This window comes from Xenopus laevis, chromosome 5S (assembly GCF_017654675.1).
Source record: "Xenopus laevis strain J_2021 chromosome 5S, Xenopus_laevis_v10.1, whole genome shotgun sequence".
NCBI lineage: Eukaryota > Metazoa > Chordata > Amphibia > Anura > Pipidae > Xenopus > Xenopus laevis.
In genome coordinates, this window is record NC_054380.1 from 6,695,574 (window position 1) to 6,717,811 (window position 22,238).

Below are 22,238 nucleotides of genomic sequence, written 5' to 3' on the forward strand. Positions count from 1 at the left end.
GGTGCGTGAGGCAGAAAATTCAAAAAGCTTCTTGTACAAATAGCATTATATACACAGACTATACATATACACCTACTATTCTCTGTATGACTGTTGGTCATGATAGTTTTCTGGCAGGGAAGGGGTTAGTAGTTCAGCATTTTTATGACCTTGAAAGGAATAATAGATGGGCCAGGCCCTAGCATGGCAGAGAAAGGGTTACTTGGGGTGTGTGGCAATGACCGTGTTAATTGCATGCATGTCTGTCAGTGGCCTGGTTTGGCAGAGAAAGAGTTAATGGTAGGGATTGATCTTGACATTCCGTCCTTTACCTGTTGTTTCTCTCCCCTCCAGCCCCCTGGCTCTTATTTCAATTCTACAGGAAATCTTTGTGGCCCAGCGCTGGGAGTTGTTTCTATTGATCAGTGTGATTTCCCTTCCATTATCAGCCCCTCATTGCATTACCCACTTCTGATTCACTTCTAATCACAGTAATGCCAAAAAATTAAAGTGTTTTAAAGTAATGAAAATATCATGTAGTGTTGCCCTGCACTGGTAAAGCTGGTGTGTTTGCTTTAGAAACACTACTATAGTTTATATAAACAAGCTGCTGTGTAGCCATGGGGGCAGCCATTCAAGCACAGGATACACAGTACATAACAGATAAGTACTACTATAGTTTATATAAACAAGCTGCTGTATAGCCACAGTAGATAACAGATAAGTACTACTATATTTTTTTTTAAACAAGCTGCTGTGTAGCAATTTATTTATAGAAATTGAAAAAAAAGCTTTATGGCACAGGTTAAATAGTGGATAACAGATAACGCCATTATGTTCTACAGAGATTATCTGTTATCTACTGTGTATCCTGTGCTTGAATGGCTGCCCCCATGGCTACACAGCAGCTTGTTTATATAAACTATAGTAGTACTTATCTGTTATCTACTGTGTATCCTGTGCTTGAATGGCTGCCCCCATGGCTACACAGCAGCTTGTTTATATAAACTATAGTAGTACTTATCTGTTATCTACTGTGTATCCTGTGCTTGAATGGCTGCCCCCATGGCTACACAGCAGCTTGTTTATATAAACTATAGTAGTACTTATCCGTTATCTACTGTGTATCCTGTGCTTGAATGGCTGCCCCCATGGCTACACAGCAGCTTGTTTATATAAACTATAGTAGTACTTATCTGTTATCTACTGTGTATCCTGTGCTTGAATGGCTGCCCCCATGGCTACACAGCAGCTTGTTTATATAAACTATAGTAGTACTTATCTGTTATCTACTGTGTATCCTTTGCTTGAATGGCTGCCCCCCTGGCTACACAGCAACTTGTTTATATAAACTATAGTAGTGTTTCTGAAGCAAACACAGCAGTTTTACCAGTGCAGGGCAACGCTGCATTATATATTTATTACTTTAAAACACTTTCATTTTTTGGTGTTCCTGTTCCTTTAACCAAAGCCCCCCCCCCCCAGCCACCTTGTGGGCCCCAGCAGACCTGGTAGTTTTTCTGATCAGTGGGGCATTGCCCAATACAAGCTGGGGAAGAGCTTCCTGGCCAAAGATACAATACGGCCAGTATATCTGATCCATTTGATAAATACACTTCTAAAAATGCCATAGGAATGACTAGGAATTAGGTGAGTTTTTCTGTGGTAAATATTTTGTCAGTGTGTGTGTTTGTACACTAATGTGAGAGTTGCACACAGGGACCCTTCTAATCCAGATTTCTTTCTCTCTACAGTGGTGAGCGCCAGAGCGGCTATCATATTTACTAAAGAGCCGTCCTCCCAGGATGCATTGCATGGAAGGAGTGCCATACTGCGCTGTGAAGTCGAAGAGCCTGTGGCATTGCAGTTTGAGTGGCTGCAGAATGGGGTGCCAGTACGTGACACGGAGAGGCGATACCAAGATGGCGGGAGTCTGACATTCACGGCTGTGGACAGAAAACAAGATGGCGGGACCTTCCAGTGCGTTGTCCGTAACCCGTCCACAGGGGAAGAGGGGAGGAGCAACATCGCTTCCTTCAACATCAAGTGTGAGTGCCGCTATAGTTCTTGTACATTGCAGTCAGAGAAGTTGGACAACAATTACAACTATGTGCAAATTAATTGTCCATGACTCTCCGTTTAGTGAACCAAAGTAACCTATGGTTCTAATTATGCACTATCTACCAACACCTTTACAAACCAGGGCACTCAAGCTAGCACATGCTCATGGTTGGAACATGCTCTACTCGGAGTAGGGTTCTTAGTGAGGCCCCTCACTATTGGGTCCACTTTTTTAACTTGTTCATTAACGGGGAACTCCACAAAAACATAACTTAAGCTTTTTGAAAAGTAAACATAATTTCAAGCAACTTTGCAATATACATCAATTAAAAAAATATGCAGACTTTTCATGATTTTTGGTGGTTTGGAACAGTTCCCTAAGCCCAGTTCCCTAAGCCCAGCCCCCTGCTCTCCTGCTGATCTGTCTGACTACTGATACTTTGTATCCCATCTGTCCTCAGCTTGCATCCTCCAAACCCCACAATTCCCTGCACATGTGATTTCAATAAGGAAAGGAACATCCCAGTGCAATGCATTGTGGGTTATGTAGTTCCTGCATGCTGTCTGTAAGCTGTGGAGAAGTTGTTACAATTTGTAACATCAGTGTTTAGTCCCTCCTTCCCTGCCAGGATTTCAAATGATGCAGAAAGAGAAGAACTGTTACACAGCTGGATTTCAGCATAGAAAATGCCATTTATTCATACTTTTAAAGAAACAGGTAACTGTTATGGGTATATTAGGGGTTTCTGTGTTATGTGGCCTCTTTATTGGATTTTGGTTTGTAAGCCGGAGTTCTCCTTTAATGACTTAAAGGAGACATATAGGATAAATGAATAAACCCTAATTTTGTAGGCAATTATAAATAATATATGGTGTTGCTTTTACATGGTGCTAAAAATTAATATTATCCTTAAAAATCACCCCTTTATTGGAGCTCCCTATGGATGTTCTCTGGTCCCTTTCTGTGTTTCAAATGAGGGGTGGGCGTGTCCTAACGGTCCCTGCCAGAAGCACAGTAGGAGGGGGGCAGCCAATCACAGCCCTGCAGTCACACAAGCACAGACCGACTTCAGTTCCCTATCAGGTCATGCTAGCTGCTGATTGGTTCCTGTCCTACAGTGCTGAGAGCCGCCGGCTCCCCTGCACAGCCTGGGAATTCAGGGATCAGGAAGTGGAAGGTAAAGGAGGAATTATTAGGGTTTTTGCAGAAATATTCAATAAATCAGCCTGAAACACTACTTGTTTAAAGGGCATGTAAAGTCTAAAATAGAATAAGACGAGAAATTCTGTATTTTGTATACTAAATATAAACATGAACTTACTGCACCACAAGCCTAATCAAACAAATGATTTATGCTTTCAAAGTTGGCCACAGGGGGCTGTCATCTTGTAACTTTATTATACATCTTTGCAAGACCAAGACTGTGCACATGCTCAGTGTGGTCTGGGCTGCTTAGGGGTCATCACAAACAAAGCTGCTTGAGTTCTGCATGGCTGGGAAGTAAGGCGGGGGCTCCCCCTGCTGTTCATAAGTATGATTGTTTCCCTGCTCAGCAGTTAGGGACCGTCTGACAATTCCTATCCACAGCAGTAAACGAAGGGAGAATTTCACTGCATACAGTCAGGTTTCACATGACTGGGGCAGCTGGGAAACTGACAATATGTCTAGCCCCATGTCAGAATTCAAAATTAAATTTAAATAAATCTGTTTGCTCTTTTGAGATATGGATTTCAGTGCAGAATTCTGCTGGAGCAGCACTATTAACTGATGTGTTTTTTTTTTTTAAAAAAAAAAGGAAAATAGTTTCTGCCCCCGCAGTACTGTTGCTCCTGTGAATATCTGGTTAATTAAAATCCCCATTATCATTACTTGCCCCTAGAAGCCTTTTCTATTTGCAACAGGAGCTCAGCCTCCTCCTCTTCACTTACATTAGGGGGTCTATATTGATCCCTGCAATTAATTTGCTGGACTCTTTTTAATCTGTGAAAAGCACCATCCATCCATTTTCAGCCATCCAGCTCCACCCACATGCTAATTCCCTTACACGTGTGTTTCTCATACAGGGATAGAGAGCGGCCGTGTCACGCTGCAGGATCCGGCTAGTGCCAGCGACATCCAGAGCTCCTCTCGGGTCACATTGAGATGCCACATAGATGGACACCCACGGTAAGTACTTGCCACGTTACAGTTACGGAGGATATTTGTACCATTCGTGGATTCCCATTAGGGCACTGTGTGCTATGCATGAGTCTAAGTTGCCCCTAATACCTAACACCAGTAGTCTGAGAATATGAGTAATCGTTGGCCTGCTATACTGTGCATACATACAAAGGAGTCCATTGCATTACACTGGAAATCAGACAGGGACCCAATAATAAACCCATGTAAAAGCTCATATACTTAAAGGATCAGTAACATAATTTTTTTTTTTTTAAATTTCGTTAGTATAGAAAGAAAAAAAAAACCACAATGACAAATTAAACTTTTAAATCGTTAAGTCTTTATTAAGAAATAACTTACCGAAACTCCGCTTGTACTCCTCTTCAGAAAAGCGATCCATTGTGCAGGGCGCGATTTCTCCTCCCTGCTTTCCTTATAGGAGATAGCCAGGGAGGAGAAATCGAGCGACGCACGATGGACCGTGGCCTTTTCTGTATGGCGCCCCCCGATCGAGATCTGGCCGAACGTCAGCCAGATCTCTATCAGATGGGACTAAAAATCCCATCGGATCGCGGCATCTGTTCGTTGATGCCGTCCCGTGATCCGACCTCCCGTAAAGCCACCGTTAGGATCCGATCGTTGGGCCCTAGGGTCCACAATCGGATCAGCTCGATATTGCCCACCTCAAGGTGGGCATATCGGGGAGAGATCCGCTCGTTTGGCGACATCGCCAAACAAGCGGATCTCTCCGTGAATGACCACCTTAAGAGCTGCAGTATTTCTGGTCACGTGATCTCTTTCTGTTACAGTTAGAGCTGCAGTATTTCTGGTCACGTGATCTCTTCCTGTTACAGTTAGAACTGCAGTAATTCTGGTCAGGTGATCACATCCTGTTACAGTTAGAGCTGCAGTATTTCTGGTCACGTGATCTCTTCCTGTTAGTTAGAACTGCAGTAATTCTGGTCAGGTGGTCTCTTCCTGTTACAGTAAAGCTGGCCACAGGCGCAAAGATCCGATCGTACGAATCAATGTACGATCGGACTTTCCCATCTCCCGACCTGCCACTAACCATTTGTATCAAAGTCTTATCATTCCGACCAAATAAAGTAGTAAAAGAACAGATCAGCCGATGTTCTGCCCCTGACAGCAATCGTACGATAGACAAAGCTAGTGACAGTCTCCCACTAAAAAAATTGTACGATCGGCAATACACGCAGAGATATTACCCGCAGCCGCCAGAAATTTTCTTACCTGTCCGAACGACCAAACGACTGATCTCCGCCGGCGAAAAAAGTCGGGACTCTCCACACACACCTTCCGAAAATCGTACGAATCCTTGATTCGTATGATGAGATCTTTGCGTCTATGGCCAGCTTTAGAGCTGCAGTATTTCTGGTCAGGCGATCTCTTCCTGTTACAATTAGAGCTGCAGTATTTCTGGTCAGGTGATCTCTTCCTGTTATAGTTAGAGCTGCAGTATTTCTGGTCAGGTGATCTCTGAGGCAGCACACAGACCATCACGAAATGGTGGTTCAAGGCAAGAGATGTAAAAGGACAACATTTACTTAAATATATATTCCAGTTTGGTAAGGTTCTTTAAAGGAAAAGGAAAGTAGTTGAGCACTTGGGGCTGCCAAATGTTAGACACCCCCAAGTGATTGTATTGACTTACCTAAAACCCCAGGCAGGTGCTCCTATCGGCAGAAAACTGCACCGGCCTGGGGGTTATATAAGTGAGCACCACGAGCGATCCTCTTCTGGCTTCTGCTTTCTCTGCACGGCTGCCCTTGTGCAGTAGAACCAAAAGCCGAACTTTAACAAAAAAGTCGCCTATTTCGTTCAACGGCGCATGTGTTTGCCCCGGGAAATTTGAAGAAAGAAGAAGCCAGAAGAGGATCGCTCTGTGGTGCTCACTGGTATAACCCCGGGCCGGTGCAGTTTTCTGCTGATAGGAGCACCAGCACCCCCAAGAGGAAGCAACTTTCCTTTTCCTTTAATATGTCACTTAATATAATATAAACTAAATATTCATTTTGGGGGTAAATTTCTCCTTTAAATAAGTTGCACAAGGCAAGTAAGTGGCACCACCAGTAGTCAGATCTGCACTGCATGCTTAGTAACCCATTTCTCTTTCCTGTTTCTCTTTCACAGTCCAATCTGTCACTGGTTCCGAGATGGGACCCCATTAGCGGATGATGGGCAGGCCACCTCGTTGAGTAACAAGGAGCGCACACTCACTCTGCACAGCGCAGGAGCAGATGATAGCGGGGAGTATTACTGCTGCGCCCACAATGCAGCTGGGTCTGTCTGCAGCAATCGCAACTTCACCCTGAGTATTATAGGTGAGAGCCAAGTTGTGTTGTGGGTTTCTATAAACAGTAGTGTCACTGTGTTTCCTACTAAATCCGGTAAGTGGGTAACTGACACTCTTTCTTCCCAGACGAGAGCTTCCCACAGGCCGTGGTGATTCCAGAGGATCAGGTTGTGAATAAGAACGAGGACGCCATGTTTCACTGTCAGTTCAGTGCCACGCCACCCCCTAGCCAGGAATGGTTCTTTGAAGATCAGGTTCCTCTTAGCAACAAGAGTCGGTGGGTACCTGGTAGGATTCTGGTCTGTGACTGGATGAGAACCCTCTGGCCCCAGACCCCCAGCTTTAGGGAGCAGCACGCCAGAAAATTCGAAGAAAGAACAGGGCTGTCCGGCACTCAAATTGATCCACAGGACCAGAAAAGTTTAAGTTAAAAAATATATCTATTTTACAAAGTTAAAAATTGTATACTTGCATCTCCATCCACCATACGCGTTTCGTACCCACCAGGGCATTTAATCATGGGCCCATGATTCTTCGAGTTTTTTAAAACACCCTTGAACTCAAAATCAAAATGTTTTTAAAATCTAATTTTCTAAACTCAGGTGAATAGAATCGAACCGAAAACTCGATTCAAGTTTTTTTTTTCCCTAAAAAAAACCTTGAATGTCAGGAAGGCAGCAAACAACTCCAAATTCATCCCAGGATATCTCCCATTGACTAAAACAGCAATTCGGCAGGTTTTAGGTGGCGAATAGTCGAATTTGAGTTCTTAAAGGGTCAGAGTTTGATAAATCTCGAAATTCGAATTTTTTAAAAAAAAAAACACAAATCAAATTTTAACAATTCCGAGTCTAATTTAACCCTTGATACATCTGCCCCTTAGGGTAGCTCTCTTGCATGGTGCCTTCTTGAGTTCTGCCCCAGCTCCCTGAGCTTTTCTCTTGTGGAAGCCAACTGAAATGTTAGGGGTGATCCAGGATAGCAGTATAACAGTGTAGAAGGTGGGGGTCAGAGAATCGGGTATTCGTTGTGGAATGCAGCCGTCTGCTCTTAATTCAGGTAAAGTCCAACACTCCCCTCTGGCTGTGTGAAATGGTACTCTCCCCAATACCTGTATATGTGAGTGTGGAATGTACCAATTGGCATATACAAACTAATGTAACCATTTTCCCATCTCATCTTGCTTTTTCCTTTCCATATACCGTACCAACCAGCACATTCACATTGATAATCCCCATTATCCCATATCTTACCTCCTTTACTTTCCATAGACCCTACCAGTCGTTATATAAACACTGAGGTTCCCCATTACCCCAGTTCTGCCTGCTTTTTTTCCCATAGACCCTTCCAATCATCATTGGTGTTCCCCATTATCCCATCTCATTCCCGTCCTTTCCTTTCATGCAGCATCACTGTGTTCCAGAATGGTTCCCTGCTCATCAGCTCGGTGAGGCCACGTAGCAGTGGGGTCTATAGCTGCGTGGGCACAGGGTATAGCGGCAAGAAAGCTGTTCTCAAGGCCTCTCTGCATCTGGCAGGTAAAATCTTGTAGCCTCGTCCCCTTTAACGGTGCCCCCTGATTTTTCAAAATGCATCAGTTAATAGTGCTGCTCTGCACTGATATCCATTTCTCAAAAGAGCAAACACGTTTTTATATATTTTCATTTTGAAATCTGACATGGGGGTAGACATATTGTCAGTTTCCCAGCTGCCCCCAGTCATGTGACTTGTGCTCTGATCTCTTGCCTCCCCTGCCCATTTGTTCTTTATCTCACTTTGTTTACATTGTGCTGTGTCCCTACTACTCCTGAACACCGTATGAGTCCCACTAGTGCTCCCATGTGTCTCCACTTGGTCTCTTAGCCCTTCTCCTATCAGTGATTTCTCTATTGTGTTCGTCCCGTTTACTTTGCAGATATAGATGAAATGCGGCCCCTCCCCCCACGAGTTTTAACAGCAGACCTGGTTCAGCGCATTGCCTGCGATCGTCCACAAGGAATACCCCCACCTAGCGTCTGGTGGGAGAGAGATGGAAAGCGAGTCGCTGCTGAGGGCAGAGTTTATCAGGATGGCATGGAGTTGGTATTCAAGCCCATTATTGAGGAGGATTCCGGCCAATACATATGTCATGCTGCCAACAAGGCTGGTGAACGCAGACAAGAACTGCAAATCACTGTTGCGAGTAAGTGCTTAATCCTTTGTGTTTAAGTGTCCCTACTGGGGCTGTTGGCATGTTTTTGTAGAGTCCCAGGGTTTTGAGCTTGGATAATACTAGGTTCTCTGCCCTTCCCAAACTATTGCACCCCTCTGGTTGGTATTTATGCCCTTTCTATGCACTTAACCTAGTCATAGAGAGAGAATCTGGTGGCAGTTGGTTCATCTTGGCTGCCCATTGGGTACTTCGTTCTAGTGGTCCTCGTAGGTCCTGGCATCCTCTCCACAGATTATTTTTTGAGGCCTTTATTTCAAATATCTGGTTCCTTCTATTTCTTAAAGGGCATGTAATGTCTTCAGTAGCTTTCTTTCTCTTTTAAGAGTCTACATAATATCCTTCCCTTTCCTAGCAATGTTCTCTTCCCCAGGCTTGGGCTCCAGGACTCCTCAGAGTAGCCAGAATCCAAGGCTTTGCCTGGGTGGGGTCTTGTCATGAGCTCTGTAGCTGTACGTGAGGTTGTTTTTGAGAAGCAACAAAGGCACTTGATCCAGAATTATATTTTCTATATCTAGTTGTTCATAAAGAGTAATGCTGCTCCACATATTAGAGAACCATAGCATTTAAGGACTATCGCTTAGCAATTCCGTGCTAGCATTTAGCCTTATAACCATACGTACCTTCCCCAAAAACACTTTCATTCATGTGTCCTTGATGGAGAAGGACCCGGGGGTACTTGTGGGGTAATAAATGGCTGTAGCAAGCAGAGCCAATCGGCATTTGCAGGGGTCAACAACGTATCGTCCTGTTCTAAATGGGGTATAGCTTCTCTGGAAGAGAGAGTCATTCTTGCCCTTTACACAGCTTTGGTTATGGTCCATCTAGAATACGCCGTGTAGTTTTCGGTTCCAATGTTCAAAGGAAATATTAATGAAATAGAAAAGGTGACTGGAAGGGCTCCGTTAAAGGAGAACTAAAGCAGAAGTAGGTAGAAATGTTGTACATTATGTTTTGTGCTACTGTATCAGCCCAAGGCAACCACAGTCCTTAAGCAGTAAAGATCTGTGTCTCCAAAGATGCCCGAGTAGCTCCCCATCTTCTTTTCTGCTGATTCACTGCACATGCTCTGTGCTGCTGTCACTTACTGAGCTTAGGGAGCCACTCACAATATACAGTACACATAGAATAGAAATGTCACAATATAAGGCTGATTAGTAATTAATACACATAATTACTACATGGCAGCACAGAAACCAGTGCAATTAGCATCAGAATTTAATAATCAGCAAACCTGTAGCATCAGCTTATATTACAGCCAGGGAAGCTCATTTTCTGCTGGATAATTAGTGACGAGCCCTAAGCTTAGCTTCTCAACAGCCAATCAGAGCCCACTGAGCATGTGAGTGTCACAGACACTTTCCAAGATGGTGACCCCCTGTGACAAGTTTGAAGTCCTGGATCATTGCTACTATTGACAAGCTGAAACTTTAAGCTGGTGCAATAAGTTCAGTATATAAAATAAAATATGCCATTTTTAGCCATATTCATTTTTAGGGTTTAGTTCTCTAAGGGGAAAGGCCGGAATTGGTTACACTGGAGAAGAGGCAGATTAGGAGGTATAAGATCATTATATATAAATATATAAAGCACATTAATGAAAGAAAGGAAGTACAGGAAAAAGTAACTAAGCTGATAAAGGGAATGCACATAATCCATTTCCATTTACTGAGCCACATGCTTGCAATCCCTCGTAGCGGTTCCAGAGTGGCTGGAGAGACCGACAGACAGTTTGATGGAGGAGGGCAAACCCGGATTTCTGCATTGTCTAAGCAAAGCGTCTCTTAAACCCAACATAACCTGGTACCGTAACAGCAACCCCATCAGCAAGGTAAATAGAGCTACATCCTATGCACATTTATCATGATTCCCTTGTATCCCAGTGTTTGTGGGTACAGGTGGCAGTGCCCATCAGTGGTTGGTTGCCCAGCCTGTTCCTGGGGTGGGTTTATATCACTGTGCTGTATATAATGAAATTGCATCTCATACCGTAGGATTCTCGCTTTGAGGTATTTCCTAATGGGACGCTAAAGATCTTGCAGGTAGAGGTGTATGATGGAACCGTGTACAGATGTGTGAGCAGTACCCCTGCCGGCTCTATTCATGCCCAGGCCCGGGTGCAAGTGCAAGGTAAGCAAAGCATGAGCAAATATTAACATTCTATTAATATAATATATCGTATAGCACCACCTGCTGTGTTTCTTGCTAATAGCTGCCTTCTTCTCTCTTCCACCCACCTCCTATCCTGCAGAAAATCTGAAGTTCACTCCAATCCCCCGCCCACAACAGTGCATGGAGCTGGATAAGGCGATAACAGTGCATTGTTCTGCCACAGGACGTGAGAAGCCCACTATACAGTGGATTAAAGGTGGTAGGTACTGACTTGGCACCCCTTTGGTCCATCAGCACATAAGTGCCGCCCTTTCCCCCAAAACCATGTAAGCGCAGAAAGGAATGTCGCTCACCTGCTATATGCAAGTCGGCATTATCTGCAACCCCATAATCTACAGAACTGCTTGATTTGCTATTTGGCTTCACCCACATAAACCCTCAAATAAAATCCCAACATCATCACATTTCACTTCATTTTCACTGACACGTTACCATAAGCTGCATATTTGTACCTGTTCTCCACCACCTCATCTAAACCTTGTTGCCCTTACGCCTTATCTGCTGTGCTACCCAGGGCCGCTATCAGGGGGGTGCGTTGTCCCGGGCCCCTAGGGTTTTAGGTCTTAATCCAGTGATCTGCAACCAGTAGCTTGTGAGCAACATGTTGCTCTCCAACCCCTTGGATGTCGATCCCAATGGCCTCAAAGCAGCTGCATATTTTTGAATTCCAGGCTTGGAGGCAAGTTTAATTGCATAAAAACTAAGTATAGTGCCAAGTAGAGTCTCCTGTAGGCTGCCAGTCCACATAGAGGCTACCAAATTGCCAATCACAGCCCTTATTTGGCACCCAAGGGACTTTTTCATGCTTGTTTTGCTCCCCAACTCTTTTTACATTTGAATGTGGTTCACAGGTAAAAAAAGGTTGGGGATCCCTGTCTTAAAGGGATACGGTCATGGGAAAAAATGTTTTTTTCAAAACGCATCAGTTAATAGTGCTGCTCCAGCAGAATTCTGCACTGAAATCCATTTCTCAAAAGAGAAAAGATTTTTTTTTTATATTTAATTTTGAAATCTGACATGGGGTTAGACATATTGTCAGTTTACCAGCTGCCCCCAGTCATGTGACTTGTGCTCTGATAAACTTCAGTCACTCTTTACTGCCGTACTGCAAGTTGGAGTAATATCACCCCCTCCTTTCCCCCCCAGCAGCCTAACAACAGAACAATGGGAAGGTAACCAGATAGCAGCTCCCTAACACAAGATAACAGCTGCCTGGTATATCTAAGAACAACACTCAATAGTAAAAGCCAAGTCCCACTGAGACACATTCAGTTACATTGAGTAGAAGAAACAACAGCCTGCCAGGAGGCAGTTCCATCCTAAAGTGCTGGCTCTTTCTGAAATCACATGACCAGGCAAAATGACCTGAGATGCACCTACACACCAATATTACAACTAAATACACTTGCTGGTTCAGGAATTAAATTTTATATTGTAGATTGAATTATTTGTAATGTAAACAGTGTAATTAGAAATCATAAAAATCATGACAGAATCCCTTTAAGGGGGGCTCGGCCATGGATAGTTGGCCCCGCTGTCACTGAGCTGGAGACTTCAGAAGGGAGAGTGGGTGGGAGCCTGCATCTTCTAACTGCTCTGATTTGCCAGTAAATTGTAAGTCGCGGTTAAGCCGCATAGTGATTGGATGGGTGAAGTTTGAACCTCCCCTCCAGCTTATGCAATCACCATACTGCATTACCGGGACTTACACTTCACTGGCAAATCAGAGCACAGGAAAGCTGAAGACAGACACCTGAGCTCACCCGAACTCTCCAGCTGAGGTAGAGGCCCTGGCCACTGATTTTTATTTTATATAACTTATAGGGGCTGTAAATATAAAAATATCTGGAACGGTCCAATTCCTATGACGGACGAATGGCTAGTGTCAGAGGGTTGATATTTGTCACCCCCACCCTCTATGACGCCATAACGCTATATGGCCCAAGGCAGGATGGACTATTATGGCGAATGGTCTACTGTGGACTGTTGGAGCTAGGCACAGTATGTTACAACATTCCTTTGATAACATGTAAGACTAAGTAAATCATTTGGACATTAATTGTACAAGGAGGAGACAGACTATGTATGGTATTTCCGTGAAACCCTTGTCACACTTATTGTAAAAGCCTTCTGAAAGCTATATAATGCCTGGACCAAGAGGTGTGTCTTTGGTAAGTCCTTGGCTGACATTCTGTGTGTTACTCCAACAGCTTACCCAGACAAAACTGTTATGTTGTATTATGTGAGAATAAATTGCCTGACTATTTCTAAAGGTTTTCCTTTACTGAGTTTTGTCTTACACAAAGTCAAAATGGTACTACAAAAAATACCATCAGGGCCCTTGCCACCAGTTTTTTAATAAAACTTGTATTTTTATTATTTTTAATAATTTGTTGGGACCCGGGCACTAATGTGTTTTTTTTTTTTATAACTTGTAGGGGGGGTCCTGGCCACTAATGTTTTAATAACTTGTAGGGGGTCCTCCGTGGCCACCAATTTTCTTTTCTTTAACTTGTAGGTGGGCCCTTAAATGTTTTAGCACATTCTTTTCCTGTTTTGCACCAGATGGAAGTGACCTCCCTGCACACGTGGAGTCTAATGCAGGCCTCCTTCACTTCCAGCCTGTGACCCGGAGGGATGCTGGGAATTACACATGTATTGCTTCTAACAGCCAGCAGGGGAAGATACAAGCAGCCGTGCACCTGACTGTAGCAGGTTAGTCTCTGTACCTATAAAAGGCAAGTTGAGTTACTTGTGTTAGTGTCTAACTCCTCCTTCTTTTTCCAGTCCTGATCAGCTTCAAGATAGAACCAGAGAACACGACTGTGTATCAGGGCCACACAGCGGTACTGCACTGCCAAGCAGGAGGCGACCCTACCCCACACATCCAGTGGCAAAGTAGAGACGTCATGGTGGATATCAAGCATTACCCACGGTGAGAGCCATGTTTGTAGCAAATAAAATGCCAGCCTGGAAGAATGCAATTCCTTGGGATCAACAGTTCCCTAGAGCTTGTCCACTCTTTCCCAATACCTGGAACTCACCTTCACTGCCCTCCTATTTCACTGGAACTCACCTGCTATTCCCTCTTGTCTCTGCCCATTGTACCACCTGCTGGGCCCCCTACTGCCCTGCTTCTAACAACAGTCTCTCTCTCTCTTCAGAATACAGATTATGCCAAATGGCTCACTAGTCATTTACCATGTGACCAATGAGGATGCTGGCAAATACGCTTGCATTGCTGGAAATGCCTGTGACATCAAGCACCGAGACACGTTTCTATATGTTGTGGGTAAGAGAGCAGCCTAAGTGCTGGGGAAATGGGCTGTTATTACAGTTGTATTACCAGCTTAAAAGAAAACTATACCCCCAAAATGAACACTTAAGCAACAGATAGTTCATATCATATTAAGTGGCATATTAAAGAATCTTACCAAACTGGAATATATATTTAAGTAAATCTTGCCCTTTTACATCTCTTGCCTTGAGCCACCATTTCATGATGGTCTGTGTGCTGCCTCAGAGATCAGCTGACCAGAAATACTGCAGCTCTAACTGTAACAGGAAGAGATCACCTGACCAGAAATACTGCAGCTCTAACTGTAACAGGAAGAGATCACCTGACCAGAAATACTGCAGCTCTAACTGTAACAGGAAGAAATGTTGAAGCAAAAGACACAACTCTGTCTGTTAATTGGCTCATGTGACCTAACATGTATGGTTTGTTGGTATGTTTGTGAGTACAGTGAATCCTACGATCCCAGGGGGCGGCCCTTATTTTTTAAAATGGCAATTTTCTATTTATGATTACCCAATGGCACATACTACTAGAAAAGTATATTATTATGAAAATGGTTTTTCTCTAGTCGGCCCTCCTGTCAGTGCAGACGTCAGGGTTTTGTCTTCATTCACCTCTGGAGGCAGGACAGAAACTTGATCTTTTGCTCTCATGGTCCCTCCCACTGTATATATGGCTTGTCTCCACCTCCACATCTCAGTTCTTTGTCCTGCCTCGGAGGTTAAGGACATCATTATTATTATTTTTTATTTTGTTTTTTATTTTATTTATTATTTATTGTTTTCAGTTACTTATTCAACTTCTATTATTCAGGTACGCAAAGCTACCTTGTCTGGAATTGGTGACACGCAGAGCTGTCGCTCTACTACAGTGTTAGGGTACGCAGAGCTGCCCTTTATACACTTCGGGTGCACAGAGCTGCACCTCTTTATTTATCATGTGGCACGCAGAGCTGCCCACCTTTTTCTACATTAGGGCACGCAGAGCTGCCCTTCTTCTACTCAGGTTGCATACGGAGCTGCCTGCTTCCGTTTCCAGGGATGACTCTTGGCAAGCAGAGCTGCCTTTTTGAGGTCCCCATACGGCACGCAGAGCTGCCTTTTTGAGGTCCCCATACGGCACGCAGAGCTGCCATAACTAGAGGCACATATGACACGCAGAGCTGCAGCTATTACTGCAATGGGCCTTGTTTTATTTGGGTGTGACGCACAGAACCGTATTGTTTATGGGGATACCCTGAGGGAAGGACTCAAGGACCTGGCGTCTCCTTCTATAGTTTAGAAAGACGATATTGCCGTTCTACTGACCTTAACTGAACAGCATGTGAGTAAATGGACGGCTACTGCCGAGAATTCTTAGGCGGGAGAGCCGCCGGTTGCTAAGCAACGCGCCAGATAGGCGCGCAGCAGTTCTCTTCGCGCCATAGAAGGGAGCGTGCTGACGTCAGCGCGCGCTACGCACAGCGCATACTGTAGAAACTGCGGTGAGAGACGGAACTCTACATAGTTGGCGGTAAAACATAACGATCGTCATTATGGAGGAAACGGACTCTCTTCAAGAGCTCAGAGAGGTGGTTAAGTCAGTTAAGAAGAAGCGACCTGAAAAGCTACCTAAATGCAAGGTATGCAAACATTCCCTCAGAAAAACTGAGCGCAACTATTGCTCTGACTGCAAACCCAGCCCCAAACCTTCCTTACCAACCGATCCTCCTGTATTATCCCCACAGATCATTCAGTCACTACCTCCGCAAGAAGCTACCTCAGCACCACATACTCCCTCTCAAACTACGCCTCAGAGACACTCTCAGAGTCCCATCCCAATAGTCTGGGACAATGAACCTGTTGCCCAGACATCTGATCAGGGGCCAGCTCAAATTGGAGAATTTCTCCAATGGATTATGAAAACAGTACAACCACCCCCTACTCACAGGGAACCCAAAAAATCTACAACTAGCAAGCGTAAAGCACATGTCACATTATCTCACTCCTCAGAATCTGAGGAGGGACAAGCCTCTGATACAGAAGGAGAGGAACTATGTCAGGAATCAGATAGCTCTGATCACTCACAGCTACATTCTGAGTCAGACTCTGAGAATGAAAATCCTACACCCGCAGCCACTCCAGAGATCGCAAAGCGACTATTAAGAGAGATGATGCAGACCTTGGAAATCAAGGATGAAACAACTGTCCTCTCAAAGGCAGACAGGCTACTAGGTGTTCACAAAAAATCTAAATTAACCTTTCCTATATTTCATTCCATCACACAAGCAATTGAGACTGAGTGGTCACAACCAGACCGCCGTATTGCACTTACACAGAGATTCTTTAAAACGTATCCGGTACCAGAAGAGCACCAAAAGAAATGGGATAAGGCCCCAAAGGTGGATTCAGCGGTTGCTCGCTTATCTCGCTACACCGCATTACCGGCGGAGGAAGCGGCTTTCAAGGATCCCTTAGACAGACGTATGGAATCTATCCTAAAGAAATCCTACACACAGGCAGCCGCAATGCTTCGACCTGCAGCAGCTTCAGCAGGCCTAGCCCGCACGGCTAAACATTGGGCACAGGAGCTAGCACGACATCCCCCGGAAACCAAACAACAGTTACAGGGGGAGGTGGAAAGACTGTCTACTGCCATAGCCTTTTTGGCAGACGCATCAATGGAGGTCACAAAGCTTGCTGCAAAAACTACAGCAAATGTGGTAGTTGCTCGCAGAGCCCTGTGGCTCAGACACTGGACAGGCGATACCGCATCAAAACTGAGACTTTTGTCACTAAAGTTTACTGGTGACTCGCTTTTCGGTCCTGATTTAAAACAAATCATATCTGAAGTAACTGGAGGTAAGAGTACCTTCCTGCCCACGGGTAAAAGACCCAGATCTGAACCAAATAATAGATACACAGGCAAGAGATCCTGGTCCTCTCAATCGAGACCTTTTCGTTCCTTTCGCACCTACAACAAAAATCCCTCAACAGAGCAGACCGCCAGACGAGGAAGGCAAAACTGGCAGCAACAGGCACGCAATACCAGAAAGCCTATCTCTACCAAACCTAACTCTGCCTGACTCACCACAACGAGTCGGAACACAACACGTGGGGGGCCGGCTTCAAGAATTCATCGGGATATGGGAAACACATGTGACAGACGATTGGGTGCTATCCATAATCAGACAAGGATACAAGATCCCTTTTTCCCCTTGCCTTCCTCTAGGGAGGTTCACTCCATCGACCACTGCTCCTCACAAGCTCCACTTACTCCAACGGGCTGTGGACACGCTACTTCTCACAGGGGTAATCGAGCAGGTTCCCACGTCACAAAGGTACAAGGGGTTCTACTCAAATCTATTTCTAGTTCGCAAAAAGGAAGGTTCCTTCCGACCTGTGCTGAATCTAAAGCCCCTAAACCCTATGATACTGATACAAAGATTCAGGATGGAATCAATACGGTCGGTGATTGCAAACATGGAACCGGACATCTTCATGACGTCCATAGATCTACAAGACGCCTACTTGCACATACCCATTTCTCCTTTTTCAAGAAAGTATCTCAGATTCGCCATAGGAGAAGCTCATTATCAATTTACGGCGCTGCCATTTGGTCTTTGTACAGCTCCACGCGTCTTCACGAAGGTCCTCGTACCCATTGTGGCCTACCTCCGGTCTCTGGGAGTCAACATTATCCCATATCTCGACGATTTCTTGATAAAGGCACCCACAGCTCAACAAGCACACAAAGACACCAGCTTGTGTCTGCAGGTGCTCACACAACATGGTTGGCTGATCAACCACAAAAAGAGTTCGCTCACCCCAAGTCAGACGATTGTTTTTCTCGGCCTGCAATTCAACTCCGCTGTCCAAAAGGTGTACTTGACACGCGACAAGGCCCTCAAGTTACAACAGACCACTCTATCAGTTCTCCAACAGGAGGAGACCTCGGCAGAGGACTGCTTGCGTCTCCTGGGACTGATGGTGGCGGCGCTGGAAGCCATTCCCTTTGCCAGGTTTCATCTCAGACCCCTGCAGCACAACTTTCTCAGACACTGGAACAGAAATCATCAATTTCTGGAACAGATTATCCCTCTCTGCCAAGCGACGAGGAAGGAGCTCCTTTGGTGGACAGTTCTGCCAAATCTCCTACAAGGGAGAAGCCTCCAGACCACTTCCTGGGAAGTAGTGACGACGGATGCGAGCCTCAGGGGCTGGGGTGCAGTTTACCACGGACTGACTCTCCAAGGGATTTGGTCAACTCAAGAAAGCAAGTTACCCATCAATGTGCTGGAATTGCGAGCTATTGCTCTAGCCCTGGAGGGATGGTCGTCAATCTTGCAGTCCCGGGCAGTACGAGTGCAGTCAGACAATGCAACAGCCGTAGCATATGTCAACAGACAGGGCGGCACACGCAGCAGGGCAGCCATGCAGGAAGTCTCCCGCATACTCACCTGGGCGGAAAGCACGGTGACCAACATCTCCGCAGTATTCATCCCAGGGGTACAGAACTGGGAAGCGGATTACCTGAGCAGGATATCCATGGACCAGGGAGAGTGGTCCTTGCACGACGGACTCTTTCAGCAGCTGACCCGAAGGTGGGGAACCCCGGAGGTGGACATGTTCGCTTCCAGAATCAACAAAAAACTTCCCCTTTACTGCACCAGAACGAAAGACCCAAAGGCGTTCCTAATAGACGCCCTAGTGGTGCCATGGGACTTCAACCTCGTGTATGCTTTCCCACCCTTGGCGATTCTACCCAGGGTAATCAGAAAACTAAAACAATCCAACACAACTACCATTTTAATTGCACCAGACTGGCCAAACAGAGTTTGGTACTCAGATCTCATCACACTATCCATAGCCCCTCCGTGGCGATTGCCTCTACGTCCAGACTTACTAACACAAGGGCCAATCAAACATCCGAATGTAGCAATGCTCAGATTGACTGCGTGGCTCTTGAAACCAACTGGTATTTACAGCGCGGTTTCTCACGGACGGCAGTGAACATTTTATTGCAAGCTAGAAAGCCGTCCACCTCAAAGGTGTACTATAAGACCTGGAGGACTTTTATTACCTGGTGCACTCACAGGGATATTCCTTGGGATTCTGTTAATTCCACTCAAGTTATCGAATTTTTAGCAGACGGGTTCCAAAAGGGACTCGCTCTCCGTACACTGAAGACTCAGATTTCCGCGCTGACTGCTCTGACTCATCGGAGATGGGCAAATTATCCTACTGTACAACATTTCATAAAAGGAGTAACTAGAGCCCGACCTCCCCTTCGGGAACCCTTGGCTACTTGGAGTCTACCCTTGGTTCTCACGGGACTACAACGACCACCCTTTGAACCGTTATCGACGTGCGAGCTGAAGTGGTTATCACTAAAAGTTGCCTTCTTAATTGCGATTACATCTGCAAAACGGGTTTCTGAGTTAGCAGCCCTTTCCTGCAGGGAGCCATGGCTCACGTTACACCAAGATAAAGCGGTCCTCAGGACCACCCCTGGTTTTCTTCCAAAGGTAGTTTCCGAACGACACATGAACCAAGATATCATTTTACCTTCTTTTTGCCCGAACCCATCGAATGATAAGGAAGCAAAACTGCATACGTTGGATGTCGTTAGGGCACTTCGTATTTATCTCAGGAGGTCAGAGACCTTTAGGCATTCCGATTCCTTGCTTGTTTCGTATGCTACCGCACACAAGGGACGCCCTGTGTCTAAGAGGACTATAGCACGTTGGCTCGTTGATACTATTAACAAAGTTTATGATGACAGCGGTAGTGGAAGACCGTTTTCAGTCAAAGCCCACTCCACAAGGGCACAAAGCACTTCGTGGGCGTTACAGAATCTGGCTACAGCGGAACAGATCTGCCAGGCAGCTACTTGGGTTTCTCCGAATACGTTCATCAAGTTTTATAAGTTAAATGTTCATGCTTCTACATCGGCCACGTTTGGCCGCAAAGTTTTGCAGGCTGCAGTTGCACAATAGGACTAAAATCAGTTCACAAGTGTACGTGCCCACCCTGGATATGGAAAAGCTTTTGGACGTCCCCTGACGTCTGCACTGACAGGAGGGCCGACTAGAGAAAGAAAGATTTTAGACTTACCGGAAAATCTTTTTCTAGTAGGCCCGAACTGTCAGTGCAGTAAGTCCCACCCAGGCTGATTTTAGTATGGGCATTGGGATTTCTTTCTCGCTATCTTCTATCTGTGTCTCTTCATCTTCCTTCTATCTGTACTATCTCCACCGGCTGAGCTTTACAACGGAACTGAGATGTGGAGGTGGAGACAAGCCATATATACAGTGGGAGGGACCATGAGAGCAAAAGATCAAGTTTCTGTCCTGCCTCCAGAGGTGAATGAAGACAAAACCCTGACGTCTGCACTGACAGTTCGGGCCTACTAGAAAAAGATTTTCCGGTAAGTCTAAAATCTTTCTATTTACATGAAGCAGGATTTTACATATGAGCTGTTTTATGCAATATCTTTTTATAGAGACCTACATTGTTTGGGTATAGTTTTCCTTTAATAAAGGCTTACTTGTTAATAGAACCCGAAGGGATCCTGTTCTTAGAGTGAAAACTATAGGACTTAGTTTGACATCAGTGGTAGGAAAGCTTTTGGAAGGGGGAAAAAGGGATAAGATACTGGACTACATTGAAAATCACTATGGGTTTTAGCCAGCATGGTAACAGATCTTGCCAGACTAATAATTGCCTTTTATGAGAAGTAGTGATGAACAAATGGATTCTTCGTGGCAAAATTCCAAATTTCACCATGTGCGGAATTCGTGAAACTGCAACGAAAATTCCCGGCAGAAACATTCACTGCGACAAAACACACATACAAAAGAAGCCCATTGACTATAATGCGACTAATCTCCAAAAACTGCCTTCCCTCCGGCTAGAATGAAAATCGCCGGCAGGATGGCACTCGGGGCGCTTCGTTTTCCGACTTTGGACAACGAAGCGCTCCAATTGCCATCCTGCATTCTAGTCGGTGGGAAGGCAGTTCGGGAAGATTAGTCGCCCCGAAGAAGAGGAGATTTGTCGCCGGGCGACTAATCTCCCCGAATCTGACCTTGTGTCTCTGCCCTAAGAGGGGTTTGGATGATTTCTTGAACAAGTATAATATCCAAAGCTATAGTGACACTTTCATGTACAATTAGTATAGATTGGTCTGTCTATAGTTTACATACATGAATGCATTGAGTTAGTTTGGATTTGTGTTTTGTGATGGCTTTTGGTCTTTTTTCAATCCAATCTACTCACAGACAAGCCACCAGGGGGAGCCAGTGAGCCAGATTCCCCATACAAACTGATCCAGACAATTGTTCTCTCTGTTGTTGCTGCTGTCACTTACATGATCATAGTTTTGGGGCTCATGTTGTACTGCAAGAAGCGCAGAAAGTCTCGGAGACTTGACAAGCATGAGGGAGATGAGCCAGAAATGGAGTGCCTGAATGGTGAGCTTCTATTTACTTAGGCATTCCTGAACTACAACACTCATCATGTCTAGTTGCTGTATTGTCACCCAATCATTGGGCAGCAGGGGTGGTACTTGCTATATTGGCACAGTTAGCTGACCCAGTCTCTCCCCAGGTGTTACATTGCTGCAGAATGGCCAGACCACGGCTGAAATCCCTGAAGAGATTCCACTCACCACACTGAGCAACAAGAGACACAGCTCTGGCGACAAGATCACTTTCCCTCGTGCCAGCCTACACCCAATCACAACCCTCGGTATGGAATGCAAATGAGTGTGGCTACTAGCCTTTTGGGCATTCTCTCTCCTTAACTCCAAAGCTATGTCTCCAAAATCCTCCTGACCCTGGTACTGTGTCCCCATAAACTTTTTGCACCCCTGTATAGACCGTGACCCTTTAATTTTGTATTTCTCTATTGCTTTGTCCCTTTAAAAGAGAACTAAAGCCTAAATAAAGAAATAGCTAGAAATATTGTACATTATGTTTTGTGCTTCTGTACCAGCCCAAGGCAACCACAGCCATTTAGCAGTAAAGATCTGTGTCTCCAAAGATGCCCCAGTAGCTCCCCAT

The 22,238-nt window shown here is 45.1% G+C and overlaps 2 protein-coding genes across 3 annotated transcripts in view; both read left to right on the forward strand.

The window, feature by feature from the left end:
• ptk7.S (protein tyrosine kinase 7 (inactive) S homeolog) overlaps positions 1–22,238 on the forward strand; it is a 33,962-nt gene that overhangs the window by 6,576 nt on the left and 5,148 nt on the right. Inside the window, 14 exon segments of the mRNA NM_001099913.1 lie at positions 1,734–2,027; positions 4,105–4,207; positions 6,353–6,543; positions 6,642–6,792; positions 7,923–8,053; positions 8,431–8,697; positions 10,422–10,555; positions 10,719–10,854; positions 10,976–11,095; positions 13,462–13,611; positions 13,684–13,831; positions 14,061–14,188; positions 21,456–21,647; positions 21,784–21,924. Coding sequence (NP_001093383.1) covers positions 1,734–2,027; positions 4,105–4,207; positions 6,353–6,543; positions 6,642–6,792; positions 7,923–8,053; positions 8,431–8,697; positions 10,422–10,555; positions 10,719–10,854; positions 10,976–11,095; positions 13,462–13,611; positions 13,684–13,831; positions 14,061–14,188; positions 21,456–21,647; positions 21,784–21,924 — 2,286 coding nt within the window.
• LOC121394150 lies at positions 14,744–21,466 on the forward strand. 2 transcript variants are annotated; one of them, XM_041564190.1, is made up of 2 exons: positions 14,744–15,815; positions 15,921–21,466. In XM_041564190.1, exon 2 carries the CDS (start codon positions 17,319–17,321, stop codon positions 20,169–20,171), a length of 2,853 nt encoding a protein of 950 aa, XP_041420124.1. In that variant the 5' UTR covers positions 14,744–15,815; positions 15,921–17,318; the 3' UTR covers positions 20,172–21,466. The 2 variants fall into 2 exon arrangements, with proteins under 2 accessions (XP_041420124.1, XP_041420125.1); XM_041564191.1 differs by having other exon boundaries at positions 14,747–15,815; positions 15,921–17,300.